The 22,166-nt window shown below is 47.7% G+C and overlaps 1 protein-coding gene across 6 annotated transcripts in view; it reads right to left on the reverse strand.

Annotated features, from left to right (window-relative positions):
* Positions 1 to 16,778, reverse strand: part of SUSD4 (sushi domain containing 4) — a 124,429-nt gene extending 107,651 nt beyond the window's left edge. Inside the window, exons 1-2 of one of the 6 annotated variants that reach the window (XM_075925257.1) lie at positions 16,635 to 16,778; positions 15,455 to 15,631 (exon numbers count right to left, since the gene is read on the reverse strand). In XM_075925257.1, coding sequence (XP_075781372.1) covers positions 15,455 to 15,596 — 142 coding nt within the window. In that variant the 5' untranslated portion in view covers positions 15,597 to 15,631; positions 16,635 to 16,778. The other 5 variants (XM_075925264.1, XM_075925261.1, XM_075925256.1 and 2 more) reach the window with 5 other exon arrangements.
* Between the last annotated feature and the right edge of the window lie 5,388 nt (positions 16,779 to 22,166).

Raw genomic sequence — 22,166 nt, forward strand, 5'->3', positions numbered from 1 at the left:
TGACTCTGTCTTTATTGAACAAAACTGGGGGAGACTGGGAAAAGGAGGTGGGAGAGGGGAAGAGAAAGGCTGGGAGAGGGGAGGGCAACTAACATGATCAGGGGTTGGGAACAGGTCCCAGATGAAGAGAGGCTACAGAGACTGGAACTGTTCAGCTTAGAAAAGAGGAGATGGAGCGGGGACAGGAGAGAGGTCTCTAAAAGCAGGGGTTAGGTGGAGAGGATGCATTCAGAAAAGTTCTTCATGAGTTCCCATAAAGAAGGACTAGAGGACACCAAAGGAAAGGAATGGGTAGCAGGCTTCAAACTAGTAACAGAAAGTTGTTCTTCTTCACAAAGCAAAGAGTCAACCTGTGGAACTCCTTGCTGCAGGAGGCTGTGAAGGCTACAACTAGAACAGAGTTTAAAGGGAAGTGAGATCAAGACATGGAGGTTGGGTCCATGGAGTAGTCTTAGCCAGGGGGTAGGAGTGGTGTCCCTGCCCAAAGTTTGTGGAAGGCTGGAGAGGGATGGCACGAGACAAATGGCTTGGTCACTGTCTTCGGTCCATCCCCTCCAGGGTCCCTAGGGTTGGCCGCTGTCGGCAGACAGGCTACTGGGCTAGATGGACCTTTGGTCTGACCCAGGATGGCCATTGTAAGCTCAGGGCTCAGGGTCGGGGGTCTCAGTGGACCCCCTTGATTTTCATGCACACCTGCTCCTGGGTGGCCAGGCTGGCAGCTCTCCTGCCCTAGACGGTCACTTTCCTGTGCCTAGTGCGGAGATCGTGGACAAGGTCCACGATGTCCGCACTAGCCCAGGAAGGTGCCCGCCTCTTGCGGTCCAGGGCAAGCTCCCGGGAGCCGCCAGCCTGGTCCCGGGAAGAGGGGGTGGGCTGGGGGACATCGGGTGGGTGGCTCTGTGCCGTGCCAGGTGCAGGGTCTGCTGGCTGAGTGCTGGCAGGCTTGCACCTGGCACGGGCACCGTAGCCAGCCCGTGCCCCTTTAAGGGGTCCGGGGCCGGGAGGGGGGCATAGAGTTTCCCTGGTGTTGGCCAGAGTGGCCACCAGGGAAACCTGGGGAGGGCTAGCCTCCCACTAGTTCGAATTAAGGGGCTACACACCCCTTAATTCGAACTAGTAAGTTCGAACTAGGCTTAATCCTCGTAAAATGAGGTTTTCCTAGTTCGAACTAAGCGCTCCGCTAGTTCAATTCAAATTCGAACTAGCGGAGCGCTAGTGTAGCAGCTATGAATGTTAGTTCGAACTAACGGCCGTTAGTTCGAACTAACATTGTAGTGTAGACATACCCTACTATATCCACTGGATCCCTCTTGTTCACATGTTTGCTGACCCTCTCAAAGAACTCTAGATTAGTAAGGCATGATTTCCCTTTACAGAAACCATGTTGATCTTCCCTCAATAAATTCTGTTCACCTATGTATCTGACAATTTTATTCTTTACTATCGTTTCAACTAATTCACCTGGTACTGACATTAGACTTACTGGTCTGTAATTGCCAGGATCGCCTCTAGAGCCATTTTTAAATACTGGTGTCACATTAGTTATCTTCCAGTCATTAGGCACAGAAGCTGATTTAAAGAATAGGTTACACACACACACACACACACACACACACACACACACACACACACACACACACAGAACCTGGTTTTGGAAACTACATGGATCAATAGCATCCAAGCAGATATTTCCCATTAAATCAAGACTGCTGTAAATAGATCTTTTTCAGCCTATTTGTAACAACATCCCTCTTTCCTCAGATAACCCAATTTATCTATGTACCTTCCATTTGGAATCGCTTTGAGGAAATAAAGTGCTGTATATTACATAAAAATGAAATGAAAACTGAATACACCAAGCCAGTACTCCTCTCCATCACCCACACAGATGTTTCTGGCACCCAAACAGAAATGTTGAACACAATGCCCATACATCACCACTCTGCTTCTTCCCTCTTCTTCCCCTTCCTTAACCTTACTAAAGCAGCTTCATTTACTGGAAGATAACCCAGAAATGACTGCTAATGAGAGCAGCACATTTCTTCCAATTTCCACATTGCTTCTTTTTTTACTGTCATGGCAAGTGTGGTTGCATCTGAGAGCCCATAAGATTAAGACTAATGTGTACTTGCATATGTGCATAAGAACACACACATATAGTCTGCCTTTCTCCACATCCTTCTCATGTATTTAGCTCCTCTGAGTGTAACAGATTGGAAATAGGGGTCTGTGTGTCAAACCATGAACCCCATTTTGTTTTGTGAATACCATTGTTGACTGTAACATTCATTGGGACTGTAACTGGCACTGTGGATTGTAACCTCCATGTTGGAATAAGATATCCAATTTGTACTAAAAAAATCAGCCAGACCGTTACAGACAGTTTCTTCTGAATATTGTCCTGCTCATGCAGGGATGTAGATCACCTTGGAAAAGGCTGACAATGAGAAAGCCATCAAAGATCATTAAGGATGACTGACTCTCCTCTTGTGGAACAATGGGCCACTGATTTTTATATAACTCCCTACCCCAGGGGCAGGGGAGGATGAAGTCTGGAATTCCCCCGGCTGAAGCCCATTGGCAAAATGGGATTGTTTTTAAAAGTGAATCTCTGAGCAGGCAGCCAGACCACCCTCACATGCAAGAAGCTCAGGCTAAGGAAAGAAAAGGCTGGTACAAGGGCCATCTAGCCTATGAACCCTGACAAAACCCAGGGATTACAAGGAGGGTGAGATCAGACTAAAAGGCTGCACATTCAGGAGTGTGTTGTTTTCTAAAGATCTGTATCTCTCAAGGGTTTCAAGAATAAAACCCCCTGTGCTTTTAAGCAATTGCGTTGCTAAGTCTGTGTTCCATGCTTGCCTGATATTGTTGTCCCTGAAGGGGTTAATCCAAAGCTCAGAGTGCCCACATCCAGGTGGACTCTGAAGTAGTACATATAAACTACTAGAAGCTCAGAAGGGCTGGTTCAAAGACAACAGCACTGGAGAGTACCACAACTCTGGGAGCGTGCCATAGCATAATGTCGACATTGCAATAAAACACCTGTGACTAGCCCATGACAGATGACAGTTGACTCTGGCTCGAGGGGCTCAGGCTAGGGGGCGATAAAATTGTAGTGTAGACAGTTAGTGTCCTTCGAGAGGGGGAGTGGGCAAGTTTCTAACACTGAGCACCTTCTGCGACAGTGTTAGCCCTTAACAAGAGGGACAGACTCTGCACCTTTTGCAAGATAAGGCCAATAACCTGGGCGTTCCCACTTGTTTCTTGTTTCCCCATAACGACTGTTGATCATTTTGTTGCACTTTCCCTTGTGTTTTCAGGCTACCATCTTTAAGATTAATAAAGCAATTAGTTCCAATTAAGCTATTTTAAAAAGCACTCATAACTCCAATTTATTTGCAACCAAATTAATTACTATTTATTTTCCTATTGGAGTGGGTGATTTGTGCATTCTCTCAACAGTATGGTATTCATACAGTATCTTTTTTAAAATATTGTAGCACTTGTGTGTGTGATGTGATGCAGAGAAAAATACCTGTTTCGCTCATAGGTAGCATGATTCCTGAATACTAATTAGTATTGCAAAAACACTGGTGTTGCACTGTAAATTTATACAGAACTTAAAACCATAGATTAAAAAAACCCACACACATTCCTTACCAGGAAATGCTTAGAGTCAGAGGGTCTGATACGGAACTTGAGTTCTGTTGAAAACTTATGCTGTGTACCATTTACTCAAGCGATTAGTTCCATTGACTTCACCCCCATTACAAACATGCTATTCCCCCACATTTTGTCTCCACCTAGAAAATGCTCTAAACATCTTTCTAATAAACTTCTTGTATAGCTCCAGACTACTGCATGATGCAAACATTCCTACTTAGTAACGTAATAACCACCACAACCTTCAATTTCTACAGAGGAGGAGCCAAGGCACAAGGACATTAATTAGTAGCTACCTTCAGAAATTCTGGCAAAGGATGCTTGCCCAAGACCACACAGGCTGCCTATAGATAAAAGCAGTTCACCTGTGGTCAGGTCTATTATCTTAACCACAGGACTATCCTTCTTCCCCTGCCCTACAGCCTAATTTGTTACATGAAAATGTGCAACTATTTACTATACAAATTCATCAGTGTTTCTCACAGTGCCTCTCAGAGCTGAGTATACAGGTACAACAGAAAATAAGGCCAAATTTGCATACTTGGCTGAGAGGTACCAGCCTACAGGGATAAGGGTTGGCTGTGGTATACATGGGACCTGGCTCCACTCCTGGCTCTGCCTTGAAGAATCTCTGCCAGATGCCTGACCTAGAAAAGCCAATCTGTCTCTTTTGTAGCTGTGGCGAAGGATACACAATCTCCCCCCCCTCCCGCATACGCTGGAGATCTTAGTGCACTACCTTGGGCAGACACCAATCTCCCCAACACTGAGTTTTAACCATGATAATTCCAAAAACAAGGTCTAACTTTTTTTAGATTTCAAAGGGCTTCTTTTCAGTTCTTTCTTTGATATCTCAGCAAGGGGAATCCAACTTCCTGTGTCTCTGCATCTGCCTCTCCCCCCCCCCCCCCCAATGTATGTGTGCAAAACAGCAATAGAATAATTTATCATCTTTGTAAACAACTCACTGCTGGGGTACAGTATTTCAAGATGACCTAACCTTCACTTCCCCAGTCCTCTATAGCGCTTGTCCTCTTTTCCCAGTTTCCAAATTCATCTGACTCTTTTTTGTAGGGTTTTTTCCCCCCCAAAATGGAATTTTTGGCTTTAAACAGAAACTCGTACGCAACTTCAACTATGGTACTCCTACCCGCCCTCCCACCTCAAAATTCAGAGTGCAATGGAGATGTCAGAGGCTGTGCATCAGTGCAAAGGAGGCACCTCTTTTGTCCCAGAAGCATTTACCTGATTGTGAGTAGTCGCTAGAGCCAGTCTGCCACAAGTTTATGTTCTTTCAGCAACACATCTCAAGGAGGCAGTTCCCCTGGTTCTTACAGTCATTCAAGCAGTCCCAGTAATAAGGGCAAAGTATAAGAGTCTGGTAGTCCACAAACAATCAGGGTTTGCCCCATTACGATTACAAGGCAAATGGACTAAATTCTCTAACCCTTTGTGAGGCCCAGACTGAGGGTATGTCTACACTACCCCTCTAGTTCGAACTAGCGGGGTAATGTAGGCATACCGCACTTGCAAATGAAGCCCGGGATTTGAATTTCCCGGGCTTCATTTGCATAAGCAGGGAGCTGCCATTTTTAAAACCCCACTGGTTCGAACCCCGTGCAGCGCGGCTACACGGGGCTCGAACTAGGTAGTTCGAACTAGGATTCCTATTCCGAACTACCGGTACACCGGTGGAACGAGGTGTACTGGTAGTTCGGAATAGGAATCCTAGTTCGAGCCCCGTGTAGCCGCGCTGCACGAGGTTCGAACCAGCGGGGTTTTAAAAATGGCGGCTCCCCGCTTATGCAAATGAAGCCCGGGAAATTCAAATCCCGGGCTTCATTTGCAAGTGAGGTATGCCTACATTACCCTCCTAGTTCGAACTAGGAGGGTAGTGTAGACATACCCTGAGTGTCCAAGGTTTTAAAGAAAGTGAAAACAATATAAAGGAGATTCCTCCATTTATTCAGAGACTCCAGGCTGCAGACGACCTTCAACAAAGTTTCCAGGTCAGCAGTTATCACTGTGTTCAGCTCCTGCTTTTTAAATAGCCACCTTTTTTCAGGTGAAATAGGCATCAGCTGTCTGTGCGCAGAGAAACTTATTTACCCCTTCTTGGCTAGAGTGGGATGTTACCTAACATAGGAGAATATGACAACAGCATAGCCATCTGGTGTGAACAAGTGCAACAGCAAGTAATGTAATGTAGCTGTTTCTTCAGTTTCTTTCCCTTCTGCAAAAAACACAGGTTGGCATTATTTGCAGGAGGAAAGCAGTTTTAGAAAGGGAAGAAGTTTCTGAGTGCAGCCATTGAACTTCCACTGATATCAAAACAATGAGAAGAGTGGTAACAACTAAACAGTGATTTTCTTACCATGGCTTACAGACAGCTGGCTGGTCACACAGGACTGACTCTCCTTTCCGCTGCTAAACCAGTGGTGTAGCCACAGGCAGGCCTGAGTAGGTCATGACCCGCCCACTCCTACCCCAGTGCCTGCCCTATTCAGCCAGTCTGGGGCTCTTGCAGGGGAGCAGGGTTGGGGCACAGGGGCTTGCCCAGCCCCAGCCAGACAGAGGGGGTCACGCCGCAGGGGTTGCCCTGTTCTGCCAATCCAATGCTCCTGCCTAGGTTCAGGGTCGGGGCATAGGGCTTTGCCCATTCTGCTCAGCAGATGCTCCAGCCGCAGAGCAGGATTGGGAATGGTGCTTGCAAGCCCACAACCCCCACTCCTCAGCTGGAGCACTAGAGGGGGGCAAGCCCCTGCGGCCCGACCCCACTCGCTGGCAGCAGCATCAGGTGGGCAGAGTGGGGCAAGGCCCAGTACCTTGACCACCCCCCACTGGAGCTGGGTAAATCCCACTGCCCCAACTCACACCCCAGGAGTAGTGCTGGGCAGATTTGGGCAAGACCCCAACCCCACTTCCCAGCTGGAGTACTGGGAGGGGAGACAGCACATGTGAAGATTCGGTTCTCTTCACACCCCCACCCCAATTTTCTAGGGTCCTTGGCCAGATCATCTATAGCTCCCCTAGGGCACTGGAGGTGGGGAGAGGTGGCCACAATGGCTTCTGCCCCACCCTTTTGTCAATGCCTGTCCACACTAAATTGGGGCCCATCATAGGGATGTTAAATATTAGTTAATTGACTAGTTGACTAACCTAATGAATTCTTATTGGTTACTCAACTATTCTATTGTCCCCAAGGTGGGTCCAGCAGTCAGGGTGCTCCAGCCCCACTACCAAGGAGCCCCCTGCCACTCTACGCTGCTGCCTCTGTATCAGAGGCAGCAGCGCAGGGTGCCAGGCGGGAGCTGGTCCACGAGAGGAGCCAGTTTAAAAACCTTAATCTTTTCTTTTAATTTGATGCTCTTAGCAATGTGATAGTGATCCTAGCAGACCAGCTCCACATATTACCTTTCTAAGGCCATAATGTTGATAATAGAAAGAACTGTGCAACAGAAAAATGTTCTTAATAAAAATCTTAAAATTCCTCACAGAGTGGAAACTTGATATAAATTCCTAAATAATAAGCACACAAGCAATCCAATATGGACACTATTTCATTAAAAAGATATGACTAAATAAAGGAAAAAAAGTGATTCAAGGGTCACTCTTCAGGCGTCAAAAAATATGTCTGACACATTTTGTCAGCATGTGCTTGGTGGGCACAGATGGTATTGACAAATTGTTCTAATGTTTTCAAAACGGGAAAATAAATGCCCCAATTTAAACTAATCATAAGACCAGACCAGCTGTTTAGGGAAAGGCATCAGAACCCCTTCTGAAAATACAGAAGTCCAAATTTAGCATCAACATAAGCAATGATGTAAGATGGATGGAAAAATAGCATAAATAAATTTTAAGTGTCAGTACTGCAATTTGTTCCAATTTGACATCAAGTGGTCCTATGTAAGCGTGACTCTCCCAAGATACAAGATGGGCATGGTATGTCTAATACTGTGGGACCAACATGGCTACAACACTGCATACATTCAGTGAGTGTGTAAACCAAGTAGGGATGTAACAGTGTATCCAGTTAAATGATTAACCGATAAGCGGGTGCTTATTGGTCAACACTACTGGCTACATGCAACTCTTCCCCCCACCCGCCAGCTCTGCATTTAAAGTATTTTGGGAGACGGCACACAGGCAGGCTGGCTCAGTCCCAGCTCATGCCGAGTCCCGTCAGCTACCCCCACTGCAACTCTGCATTTAAAGTATTTTGGGCTTGAGCCGGGACTGAGCTTGTCTGCCTGTCCACTGGCTTCCAAGCTCCTTTCAATGCAGAGCTGCAGCAGTTACAATTTTTGTTGGCTACATGGTTACCAGATTACACTCTTCCTAACATCCCTAAAACCAAGTGTAATTAACATAGTGAAGGATTTGTACCATGGCAAGGAAGAAGTGAAATGAAGTAGGCAGGCTACTTTATCTTACATTGTTTTTTGCTGGATTTCCTGCAATGCATACATCTTTAGCTTTCTCCGCATGTAAGTTGTGCATAAAAAATAGTGTACTGAACAATACATTTGTGCAAGTTATACCACTTTTCCCTTTACAGTCCCTTTTCTGGCCAATTTACATGTAATACATAATATTCAGCACTGAACTTGGCTCAGAATCTTTCATGGGTGTTGCATTTGCTTACATCAGTTCTGAATTGGGGTCATATTCTTCTCCCTGGGGTCCTACCAAAAAACGCCCATTACATTTTTTACATAAGTAGAGTTGTAAGGGTGTAACAGTCATGGTTTCCAGCAAGATTTATTTTGTTACAAGGAACAAAAGGGCTATCAGAGTCAGAGGTGGCAGATACTTGAAAAAATTCAATGTGTGATCAAAGCCCTAGAGAGAGAAATATCCCTCAGAAAAGCTTCAGAAATCAAAAGAGATGAAATCTTTCTACCTTCCTTAGGGATCTTTACTGACTGACCTTTAAGGCAAACAATCAAGGTTAAAAGATTAATCTTTTATTTTATGTAATAAATACTTTTTGCTTCACAGCATTTGCCATATGAGGCTCTCCGGGTACCTCACAACATTTCTGTGTGAAAGATTATTATGCCCATTTTACAAATGAGGAAACTGTGCAGAGAAAAATCAAATCACCTTTGCAAAATTCTACTCACATGGGGTGAAGGATAATCATCATCATCATCATACTTTACATTCCAGTCACGCAGTGTTCATTTTTTCATTACTACCAATCTTCATGGCAGAGAAAGCAGGCACACAAATTTGGACCATTCTGTAAAGATGTGAAGTAGCTTGCCAAAGGTTATAGTGCAAGTCTGGAGCAAAGCTGGGAACAGAATTCAGATCTTAATTCCTATTCCCATGCATCAGCAACAAGATCAACCTCCTCCTCGTAAAGTACTGAGGGACTTTGAAGAAAGAAGCGCTAAATTAAATATTTTTATCAAATATGTCCACACCTCACAAGGATATGGGTGGACACGCCACTAAGCAAACTATCAGCTGTCATATCAAGGTATATTCTACTACTTGCCATTTTAATTAGAATTACTCAATGAAATGAATTTAGAACATACACCAGCAGGTATATAAAAGGAAACTATACCAAGGCTACACCACAGACACATTAAAAGACATGACAATGCCCAAACAAGCTCTTCCAAAGTAGCAAGTTAAGGCTAATACAGGTTGGACCCCCTTGGTCCAGCACCCTGGGGACCTGACCAGTCCCAATCAAGGGGATCTGCTGGACCAGGGGAGGTCTCTCCCCTCCTGGCCCATACTAACACGTACCCCACAAACACACACTAGGGCTCTAGCCTGCCCTACTGCTGCCTGGTTAGCCATCACTCCCTGGGCTGGAGCTCGTCAGCTCCCACTGGCCCCGGTGCTACCAAGGCCGGAGCTGCACAGCTGGGGTCAGAGCTCCCTGGCAGATGCCAGAGCTCCGCCACCAGATCTGCACATCTGGGGCCAGAGCTTCCTGGCTGCCACTGGGGCCATTGCTGCGCAGCGGGGGTGAGAGCTACTCAGCTGAGATCATAGCTCCCTGGCTACCTCCTGGGAGCCCCCTGCTACTGCCCAGCTGCTAGGGCCAGATCGCCCCACTGCAGTGCCTGCTCCCCCCTCCAACACAGGGCTCCTGGCTGAGTTGCCAGCCCCCGTGGCTACATTTCTCACTGTGGCCAAACCGCCCTATATCTGGACTCTGTGGTCCAGGATCATCTGTGATCCTGCCAGACCATAGATGTTGCAGGACCAGAGAGTCCTGGATAAAGTGGTACAATCTGTACTGTAAAGCTAACTGATTTCACCAAACTCAGTTATATATTAAGAGTAGAGATGTTAAATTTAGATTAACTTGCATCGACTATTTGATTAGTCGATAAAGGTACCTCCACCTTTGAAGCATAGCAACAGCCCCAGGGGTTTCAAAGGTGAAAGCACTGCAGGGAGGAAGGGGCCAGTGGGGGACTCAAGCAGTCCCCCGCTAGCGCCATGCTCTCTGCAGCATTTCAAAGCAGCAATGCTGTATGGAGCCCAGGGTCAGCAGGACCCCGGGCTCCATGCAGCGCCACCGCTTTGAAACGCCACACGCAGTCTGGGAATCCCAGCTAGCCCCTGGCTCCATGAGATGATACTGCTTTGAAGCATCCCCTTCTCTTTGCCCCCACCTTGCTGCCTCTTTCTGATAGAGGCAGCAAGGAGGGAAACGATTAATCGACTAGTTGTTCACATCCCTAACTAAGAGTCTGTTTTTCTTGTCAATTTAGGCAGTCACACTGAAAGAGAAGAAGCAAAATATGCCGGCTACAGATATATTTATTAGGATGTCAGTCAAAAGGAGTCTGTTCAGAAAATACTGTTCTTTATAAGATCTAAGAGTCTGCATGCACCTATTTAAAAAGTTTTATGTCCCTAAAACCCACCAAAGACAGATAGCAGGTTGTCAAAACAAGGTGATGCATATCACTAGTGTGAACACAAGTCATCTGCATGCAAAGGATTTTACTTATCCAGATTGAACAGTTTTACTTTGCTTGGCAACTTGGGGAAAGGTTTCTTACAGAATCATCAAATCCAGAACCAAGCACAGTCTAGGCTGCAACACAAGAAAACTACACTGCAATAAAAATTCAGCCTATATTTACAAGCAAAACTACTGTTTTTCATGGTTCCAACAGATTTCAAAGCATATTTGAGTAACTTACAAAAAGCCAGAATGCAACACCCTTTATCACAACAAATAGTATCTTAAACATCTTATGTACTCCCTCTGAAGGTAGTGGGAATTATTTGTATACCATGGGACTACTTGTGAGCAGAGAAAATATAATCTGAACCAACCATTAAAAACCAAAGAAGTTGACATTGATTCAAATGTATCAAAATACTCCATCAAACCTTAGTAGTGAGCTTCCTCAAAGGGCTGTCAAAAAAGGCATTCCTAAGGACCTGAAATACTACTGATCCCACCAACAGAACAAAACAAAAGAGAAATCAGCTCAAGTGTCTCTATTACAGCAGAAAAATCCAGAACTCACATCTAAACACAGAAACTGAAATAAATCTTCACATGGTGAATTCTTTGCCTAGTCATCAGGAAATTCAGAATTCCTGGAAAAAATTCAACATGCTTGCAGAGATCTGCAATGTTTGGAAAATATCTATATTTTAATATCCCATTATAGTGATACATGTTGAGCCATGAACTCTTTAAATTGCTTAGGAGCAATAAATATCTTGCCTTGAGCACTAGCTATATGTTTTGTGTCACAGAAGGTCTTCACATTGGTAATTTCCATTATTAAAAACACTTTTTCTTCATTATGGACTAACAGTAAAAAGCCCAAGATGAGCAAAGATACCAGGTGACTAGAAGAAAGTCCCAAGCTAATATCAAGCAGGTTTAATTCATCTTTGGAGTGAATGTAGTTTCATACATAAGGGAGGAATTAGGCCTACTGAGCTTTGAACAGTTTGTTCTTTTGATTTCACTTGTTGAGTGAAATTTCTGAAGGATCTTCCAGGAACCACTTTTGAGAGAATAAAAATACTACAGGCAGATTTATTCTCTATAAAATTACTGACAAGAAAAAAAAGAAGCGTTATAAATAATATTGATTTGGGGTGAACTGGAAGGACCTTGCAATCAATACAGTTTATTGAACAGTCAAATATCAAATAGAAGGGACTATACAAGCCATGACAAGATTATTACTTTGGGACAAATTCTGCCTTCAGGTAAGAAAAGGAAGAATGTATTTTCATCCTATCAATGAAAACAGTGAACTAACTGCTCCATAGCAAAATTTAATACTATCATTTTGCCCTTTTTCAACATATTAATTTTTATTTTTGTCTTATAACACATTGATGTTGCTAACGATGAACTACTGCTGAAATATACAAACAACAATTATAATAATAGTTTTCACTTACATAGCATCTTTAATTAAAAAAACCATCAGAACTCTTTACAAACTACAGGTTGACTCTCTCTAGTGCGGCACTCTCTGGTCCAGCAACATGAATGGTCCAACATGATTTTAGTTGTCCACTTATGGTGTGGCCAAGTTTCTCATGGTCCCATAAAGTTTGTTTACAGCCACAGTCCTCATTCTCAGTGTTCTGTGCTATTGTTCAGCTCTAATTTACCCCTACATGTCTCCAAAGAGCCCAGTAAGGCTGCTAGACTATATTGATCTCTTGTGGTTTGACAAATTTGCTGGTTTGGCACTGGTCAATCCCGAGGATGCTGGGGCTAGAGTGGGTCAACCTGTATCAGATACGCTTCTACACCCACCAGGGTGAGGATACTGTTTTACTGACAGTAAAAGATATAATGAGGTTAATGGCCAAATTTTCAACAGTATTCACAGATTTTGTATGCCCTAATATATGGCTACATAACTTATGAGTACTACAGAAGCCAGATTTTCAAAAGTGCTGAGCAATCACAACTCCAACTAAAGTCAAATAGGTGTTCAGCAGTTCTAAAAAAATATAACACCACCATGTCAAACTAAAGCATCCAAAATAAGTAGCCAAAGTGGCTTGCCAAAGAGCATGGCAGAGTGGAAAATAGGGATACTGAGCCCTGGCTAACAGTTCCCTTCTTTAAATTATTGTCTCACCACTTTCACCCTTCAGAAAAACAAGCATATGTATTCTACTACATGAAAGATGTGTTCCTTTAACAGGGTATATACAGTACTGCTCAATATAATGCATTAGAAAATAATACTGCTTAGAAATGCAATCAATATGTTTCACTGGCTCTTTTAATCAAACTGTTATTTAATGCTGGGGTTCTCAAACTCCACTGCACCACGACCTCCGCCTGACAACAAAAGATTACTACAGAGGGAATCGAAGCCTGAACCTGTCCGAGCTCCACCACCAAGGGAAGGAAGGGGCAGGGACAAAGCCTGAGGACTTGAGCCCCAAGTGACAGGACCTGTAACCTAAGTCCTTCAACTCAGGACTTAAGCTTCAGCCCCAGACCGTAGCTGTGCAGCTCCATTTTAATGAAGTTGTGCCCCATTTTGAGATCCCAACACACAGTTTGAGAGTCACTGATTTAATGCATTAAGTTTCACTGGGATCAGGACAATCATTTCTCTTTGCTTTAAACTGGTCTATAACAAAAGCTCTCCTAGTAAGAAACAATATACTGGATTCGTATAATTCCTCTGAACTTTTCATCCTGACAGATCCCAAAGTGCTTTACAAATGTAGCTTGAAACAGAAACACTATCAGGTTTCACTAATTAAGTGAAACACAGCAGCTGTTTACTAACATCCACCACCACACAAGACTTCAGCACAGGTAGTAAAACAATACAGTATCTCAGAGGCTCAAAACCTGAGGTTTACAAAGCTCCTTCCATTAATCAACAATTAAGCGGTAGGAGATGAAGTTTGGAACAGAAGGTGGATCCATGGGGCATTCTTTTTTTTGTGAGTGTTGGCCTGTCCAACTGAAACTGGAAAAAGAAACATAGGTGGGCAGAATGTAATTAGTCACTTTAAGAGTTAGCCAGGACATAGACCACACTAATTAATTTTTTTAAATCTCATCAGAAAGGCAGCACTTCCAAGAGTATAGGATCTCTTACAGAACAGGGGGTATGAATGGCAAAGTGAACTTAACTAGAATGTTAGCAACTTCAAAGGATTTCTACTTTAAAATAGAATCATTCTTGAGAGGAGAAAAAGATAAATCAACATACAAATAGACTACACAATTAATGACAGAAAGTATGTCAGTGTGGGAGTTGCTTGACTTTCTTCTTATGCTATTATCTCAGGCCAAAATGTTTCAACTTGGATAGCTAAATTAGGGTCCTAAACCCATTGTTAGGAGTCTAAAACACACTTCCGAAAAATCAGGAAGTTTTTTAAGACAATTGGAACAGCACGTACTCACCCCACTTCTATTTCAGTCCTTAACAGTAGATTTAGGAACCTAACTGCAAACAACAAAGTTTAAACCACTTGACATAATTCAGAGGCATGAAAAGTAACCGAAATTACTCTTAGACTGAAACCCAGGAAATAATTATGAGATCCAATCATAAAACAGCTTATTCCTCTTTCCCTGTCCCCAAGAATATAACACCATCTTAGAGTGGAAATCCTTTGAAGTTGCTAATGTTATTCCAACTAAATGCATTTTGCAGCACAGCAGTTTATTTGAAGACTTTTTCTGCAGTCCAGACCTAATTAGGGAATCAGTTTCAAACAATTTGGTAAGTAAATGTATCTGCTTAAAATGCCTCAATAAAATAAAAAGGTTTAAAAATTGTAATTAAAATCATAGAAAGGACAAACATGGAATGGTCCTTTTTCAAAGTGGAGGCAATGGAACTGAATTTTAATGTCTCTTTCTTCAGCACAATATTACTTGCTTCCTCCTCTCCCAAAACATTGAAAAGGTGTGCTTCCCCAAATGCACAGACCAGGTTTAAGAATGGGAAAAAAGCTGACAGAATTGGAAACTTGCTGTTCGTTATTAAATCGTGACATTGTTTTTAAATAAAAATTCAGGTCTGGTTATGCTGGAAATATTTATTACCACTTGCTTCTCTCTAGCCAGCATTTGGGCAAAGCTGTTTCCCATCATCACTAGCATGCAAGAGTATTTGTCGCCATATCAACATCTGCATACTAGAGTGGGAATGGCTAGAGGGGTTCACTTCTCTCATCTATGTATACAAAGGGGGGAAGGATGGCAGAAGGAGAGACATGGGAGATTTTCTGCTATTAGTACCCCTTTGCGCGCACAGGTTTTTGGAATAAGGGGGGAATCTCTCCTGGCAACCCCTCTCTGTGCATGTGTCTGGAGGGATGGTGAGCAGAGGATTTCTACATGTGCATATAGGAGTCAGTGCTGTCAACATGTCTGCATTGGGGGCAAGAGAAGAGCAAAGGATTCTTGCATCTCAGCATCCCTGTATGTATACACATGTATAGGGGAAGGCTCTCATGCAAGGATGGGGGGGGGAAGAGTTCTGGATGATCTCTCTTAATGCCATTTGTGCATATGGGGTCAGAAACTAGGGATGTCTCCGGTGCTTGAATCATGGGGAAAACACACGGGGGCCTGAATACCAAGTAGCTTGCTTTAATGTAAACAGTAGAGGACCAAAGATAGCAGTGAGTTAGCCTCTAAAAAACAGCAAAGGGGCCCAGCCCCCCAAGCACCTCATCACTGGGGAAACCACTTGCTTGCAGTCTGCCAGAGCCTCTCTTGCTAGCTTACTGGGGCCCTGCTGCTGCCTGTCAGTCACATGAGTTAGTCACTCACCGCCAGTGATCTGTGCAGGGCCAAAGCATAGCGCCAGCTGAAGCCACAAGACCACCACGAAGAGTCTCCGGAGACATGGGGACTGCTGCTGCTGCTTCTCTAGGAATGGATCCCCGCTGCTCGCATTCATTCCATGATACATCTTTTATCCACAAAGAGCATCCAGTTTGCAATAATCTGCAGCCAGAAGGAGAATTTTATCTTGCCATCTCCCAGAGATTTTCAGAGCTGAGCATCCATCTCTCTTTTCCTCCAGATGAAATCTCTGCCCACTCTTCTCCAGGATGCAATCCCACTCCCACCTCCAGCATGCAACAGAAACCTCTTTGGGACAAGCAGCTTGCCACCTAACCATCTGGACAGGACTGTGAATACCAATGACAGGCTATAACAGTCAGTGATTATTATAATTATCTTTGTGTCATTCCCCCCCCCCCACGCGCACACAGTCTGTTCCCTGACATGAAAACCAACTCCCCCAAATGCCACCTCTTCCCTCTCCTAATATGTGCCCCCTCCATACTCCACACACCTGCGCCAATCTGAACTCTCCTCTCCCCCTGCAATAGCCAAGGCTCCCTGGGAAAGGGGGCCCTTTCCAAACAGCGCATCAGCCTCCACGCAATGAGGCCAGCACCTAAGCACCTTCATGCGCCGCTCCATGCAATGCACGGCTTGCCATCGTGATAAAGTCTTCCAGCGCCTGGGGGCTCAGGTCTGCCACCCCCGCCACGGAGCTCTGGTCTCACCAATACCGCACCCACCGGGGGTACTGAAGACAGGCCCCAGGGGAATCCACACGCCCCCCATTAACTCCCCACCCCGGCTTCCCCCTGCCGCCCCCTCCCAGCGCTCCGCAGTTTGCTGCCTCCCGCGGCTTCCCCGGGGCACGGAGCCAGGTGCGCACTGCGCTCCTACCTGAGGGCTGCCCGCCTGCATGGAGCCTCCGCGCCTGCCTCCCCCGGGCGAGCCCCCCGCTGGGCACGACCCGCTGCTGCTGCTGCCGCCGCCTCCGTCAGCCGCGGCAGCTCCCCCGCCCGCTGGAGGGGAAGGGCTGAGCCACACACGCAGCGCGCGCCGCCGCTCGCGCTCAGCCCACCTGGCTGCGGGGAGGGGGAGAAGCCGGGCGGCCCCAGAGCCCGGGCTGCGGCAGCTGCCAATGGGAAGCCTCTGCACGCACCTGTGAGGCGCACGAGCCGCCTTCCATCCCCTCAGCCCCAGTCCGCATTCCCCTGCGCTGGGTGTGCGTGGCAGGCGCAAGCCGGGGCTGCTGATGCAAAATCTGCTGAGGCCCCCGCTTCTGCGCGGGTGCTAGCTCGCCCGGCCGCTCTGAATACATCACAGCACTGGACAAGGTCTGCTGCGTTTTTCTCTCAGTGCCCTGTGGTGGATGCAGGGCAGGAGCTCACAAGAAATTGCTGTAATTGTGCCCGTGTGTCCTGTGCTGCATGCAACTGGCTGCTGCAAGTGTTCCTTTGCCTCCCACATGTCAAGCTTAGGCCAGTGCATGCAGTAAATGTCCTTGTGCTGTGCATTACATGCAAGTCAAGAGCTAGCAAGAATCTGCTGCAAATCTTCCAGTGTACCCTACTGAGCATGAGGCATAGAGGCCAGAGGGCATATATACAGTAATTCCAAACTTAACATGTGCCCGCTTAACACGTTTTCGCAATAGCACGATTTTTTTTTAGGGAACATTTTTCGAACAACACGACCGTCCCCGCAATAACACGATTTCCCCGAGCGGCTGGCTGGTCACCGGCAGCTGTGCGGAGCTTCCCCTGCCTCCTTGCAAAGCAGCGGGGTTCGCAGCTGGCCAGCTGTTCCTCTGCGACCCCCTCTAGCCAAATGCCTTGCTCCCTCTCTTCTGCCCCCTGCTTGCAGCCAGCGGCTGGGTTTCCCCAGCTGGCTGGTCATGGGTAGCTGGGTGGGGCTTCCCCTGCCTCATAGGCGTGCACACGGGATGTGCCGGGTGTGCATAGGCACACCCTAATGTTTCAAAGGGCCGTGGTGCAGGGGCGCAAGCCCACGCACTAGAAGGAGTGCCACTTTGGCCCTCTGGGGAACAGGAGCCATACTGGGTTTGCGCGGCTGCGTGGTCAAAACCAGCAGGGCTTAGGACCCCACAGAAAAGGCGACAGGGATGCAGCAAGTCACCCCGCAGTGAGTTTAAAACCCGGGCGGGAAGGTGGGGGAGGGGAGGAAAGAGTAGGAGAGGTAGGGGGTGCCCCGGGCAGGTGATCGGGTGCAGCGGGCTGGCCCAGGGAGGAGAGGAGGGGAGGGAGTCGAGTCAGGAGCAGCGTGGCCGGCCCCGGAGGGGGGGGGTCGGGTTGGGAGCAGTGCGGCTGGCCCGGGAAGTGGAGGGGGGGCAGGGGCAGTGGGGCTGGCCCCCACCCCCACAGATCTGCTTCCCATCCCCCCTTTCTCCTGGCCAGCCCCATGCTCCTCGACCCCCCCCAGCTCTGTTTCCTGCGCCTCCTTCCTTCCGGGACCCCCTTTCCTCCCGGCTAGCCCTGCGGCCCCTGACCTCCCGCCAGATCTGCTTCCTGCCCCCCTTCCTTCCAGCCAGGCCCGCCCCCACCGGCCAGTCCCTCTCCCCTCCCCCCCACGATCAAGTGTGTCCTTTTTTGGGGGGAGTCTACCTGGTAACCCTACCAGCTGCAGAACATGCTCAGGAGCAAGGACAGGGCTTTTCTTCCCCAAAGCGTCAGACTCAACTAGAGGCTCCCAGCGCTGATTGTGCCCCACCTTCTAGCTACTTCTCCTGCTGCCACCAGGCTTCAGTCCGGCGCCCAGCCAGAAAACCAGGAAATACCGGACATTGCACAGGTCCAGTATTTTCTGGATTTTTTTACTAGACAGAGGGCCCCAAAACCAGACTGGTAAAAAACTGGACACCTGGCAACTCTGCGAGTCGGACCCGGTGCAGGCACCAAGTGATGGGGACTGCCGGAACTTTGGGAACCAGAGACTGCGGGGTGGGGGTTTGTGGCCCAAAAGGAGGCCAGAAGAGTGAAAGTCAGGGCGACCCTAGAACTCTGTTACATACCAGCTGGTGGCTGCTGGAGGAGGAGGGAAAAATAGGGGGAAAGTGTGGGAGAGGAAGGGGCTTGTGCTGAGAGGAGGGGGGCAGGTCAGGAGAAGAAAGGGGAAGGCACCAAGAGACAGGGTGGAAGAGAGAAACAAATGCCAGGGGGCCAAGTGGAGACAATGAGAAAAAGAGCAGAAGGTGAGGTGTCAGTGAGAGGGGGGACAGGATGATTCTGGGAGAGGAGAGGGGAAGAGCTTTGGGGGCTAGAGGGGAGAAGGGAAGGTGCTGGGAGAAGGTTTGAAAGAAGGGGTGGGCATGAAGAAGGCGGGATGGAGCAAGGCATCTGTGAGGGAACAGAGGCAGAGGGTGGTGAGGGGGTGGGCATCAGGGAAAAAGAGGGCAAATGGTGCAGGGACAGTGTGGAAAGGGGGAGGCACCAGGAGGATGCAGGGGTAAGGAAAGGTGCAGGTGCCAGGGAATTCTGGGGGTGAAGCAGAAGGGCAGACACCTGCAGGGGAGGGACCAGCACCAGAGCAGAGAAGCAGGGCAGGTGTGTAGTGGGAGGTGTTAGGAGAGGGGATGAGGAGGGGTTGCTCCCATGATCAGAGTGGGGCTACTGGAGGAGTGGGCACAGGGGAGAGAGAAGGGCAGGTGGAGGGGGGCAGGTCTCAGGAAGGCTAAGGGCAGTGAGAAGGGCAGGAGTCAGGACAGCAGAGGTGGGGGAGGAGTTGGGGGGGTGGGCAGCAGGCACCAGGGGAGCTGATGGAGCAAGGGGAGGAGACAGGGCAGCAGAGGAAAAAGGTAGAAGTTTATAAGATATTTATTAATAACTTGGGTGCCACAGTGGCACATCCAAACAAGCCACAAACAGTACTGGTGCACAACACAAAATTTATTCTGCTCATGGGAGGAAACTCTTAGAGGGACACTTTCCCCAGCCTCTCTGTCCCCCGAGTTAATGTCACACACACTGGGTTCATGCAGTTTCAGGATAGTTGCATGAGGGGGGTTTGGTGGGGGCCAAACTAATCCCTATTGGTAGGAGGATGGTGGGAAAAGTCCTTAGAAGGGGGGGTCACATGACACCTTTTACTTCTGGTCATGGGTCCATATTGCCTTGAGAGTGTTACCTCCAGAGGCGTGGCTAATGTGAGTCAGGGGGTGTGGCTAATGGGGGTCAAAGAGTACATTTTAAAAAAATTCTTTGGGTGCACACCCTAATGAAACATGCTGCGCGCACCTATGCCCTGCCTCCTTGCGTCCAGTGAGGAAGGGTCACCGGGGAACAGCACAGCCAGCTGCGAACCTCCACCGCTTTGCAAGGAGGCAGGGGAAGCCCCTCGCAGCTGCTGGCGACCAGCCAGCTGGGGAAACCCAGCCACTGGCTGCAATCCCCCTCCGCTATCCTGCTCTTTCCTTCCCCAGAGCCAAACACCTCCCCTCCCTGCTGTAACCCAGTGCCCTTTCTCCCCCAACCTTATGTCCCGGTCCCTACAGACACCACAGCTTGAAAACGCAACCCCCACCTTTTCCATTATTTTCAATGGGAAAATTGACTCCGTATAACACGTTTTCACTTAACATGATCATTTTCTGAAACATCTCTATAGTGTTAAATGAGGAATTACTGTACTGCATAAACTTGATGATAATGTCAACTTACAAGCAAACACAGTCAGTCAGGGCCAGGCCGCCATGGGTGTGGCAGAATGGGGCTGGGCCACCACAACAGCAACGGGGCTGCAGGTTGGAGGGCAGAGTAGGGTGGGGTCTGGAGTAGGCCCTCCCCTGGCTGCTGCAGGTCCATGTTTTGTGCAGCTTCCTTGAGCACAGAGGGATCATTGCGCCCGAACAACAAAATTTTATCAACAAAAGTGCTGGTGTGGACAAAGCCCTAACTCCGTAGGAAGTCCCCAGTGGAGTAACAGACCAGGCATTTCAGGAAGCTCACCAGCTGTTCAGGGGAGGGGAAGAGCAGCCCACATGCTTCCTGAGACCTGGGATCCCCAGGTATTGGCCACAGCTGTCTCTGTCCCCTTCCCCTGGCAAGACCCCCCCCTCCATGAGTACTCTGCCCCAGCACCCAGCACCCTGGCCTGCCCCAGCACCCTGTCCGCTGTCCCCACCAGCGCAGTTGGGGCCACATTAGTGAGACTTGGGAGGTTTTGGAGTGGTTTTTTGTTTGCGTCTTACTTGTGTGGCCCCGACTGACTTTTCTGTGGATCAGTGACCCCTGACTCAAAACAGGTTCCCCGCCCCTCTCATAAATAAAGGCAATGCTGAAACATTTTGTGTTTGACATAATATTTTATTTAAAAATGAAGCCTGGCCAACAAGCCCCCATCTGGCCGCAGCATCATAACACTCCTGCACGCTCCCCAACTCCAAACCTGAGCCTATCATACACTGGAAACCCTTGTCCTGAGCCTCTCACATCCCCAAACTCCTGCACCCCCACATTCCCAGTCTTCTGCCACAACACTCCTGCACCATCCACACACTGCAAATCTGTGTCCTGAGCTCATCATACTCCCAGCCTCCCTGCTCTGAGCCCCTCATAGACCCCAGCCCAAACTCCTGCACCCTCACAGCCACAAGCCTGCGGCTTGCTCAGCACCCCAACCCTCCCCTGACCCCAACACTCTCCAGCCTGGAGCCCCCTCCCTGAGCCAGCATCCTCTTCTCTACTTCCTCCTGCACCCAAATTCCCTCCCAGAGCTTACACCTCTCACCCTTCCCAATGCTTTTTTTGTGAGCCACAATAGCAGTGGAGACAGTGTGAAGAGCCAGGGCAAAGTCGATGAGCGCCCCCCCCCCCAAAAAAAAGGGGAGGGCAGGGCCGTGAAGACCCGGGGAAAAGTTGTTAAAAAAAAAAAAAAAAAAAAAAAAGCAAGCAGCTGTGCCCCCTGGGACGGTATACCAGCACCCTGTGTGGGGTTTTTTTTTTTTTTTTGCTCAACAACTTTGCCCCGGCTCTTCACACTGTCTCCACTGCTATTGTGGCTCTTCGTCTGGAACAGGTTGGCCACCCTGGCCTATTAGTAAGCAGGACTCACCCCACCACTCCCAGGATTTATTCTGTGGAATTCACCACCACAAGGTATCATTGAAACAAAATACAGTGTCTGGATTTAAATAAGGACTGGAAAACTGTATATCTTCTGTCAACTTGTATTGAGTTAGCTAATGTTCATGTGCAACACTATATGTGTTACTGCATAGAGTCAGAGTTGTTCAACTGAGTATCAAGCCCAATATTGCTAACAACTAAGAGAAATTCTTCTTCAACTCAGAAGGGAGGAGGCCTGGGCTTTTGAAGCAATCACCATGTACAGAAGGACAATGAAAGTCCTGAATGGATGCGTGCACGCTAAGGCAAGACAGGAAGCTGTGGTCAGAGTAGACAGCTTCCCCATTGTCATGTTTTTTTCCTCACAAGTCTGTAAATTATGTGGTGATAACAGGACTTAGCAAGTGGGAGAAAATGGGGCAAAAGAAGAAACATGAAATGAGTCTCTCTGCAAGCAGAGCTATCTCTGTGCATTGGGGTGTAGTGCAGCAGTTGAGTAGCAGTATGTTCTCCTCACCTCAATTTCTACTGACATGGAGAATCTATATGGACATGTACATGGAGGATAGAGTGAGTGGTGGCGGCGGGGAAGAGTTCTTCCTGAGATGAGG

Source organism: Pelodiscus sinensis, chromosome 3 (assembly GCF_049634645.1).
Source record: "Pelodiscus sinensis isolate JC-2024 chromosome 3, ASM4963464v1, whole genome shotgun sequence".
NCBI classification, from domain to species: Eukaryota; Metazoa; Chordata; order Testudines; family Trionychidae; genus Pelodiscus; species Pelodiscus sinensis.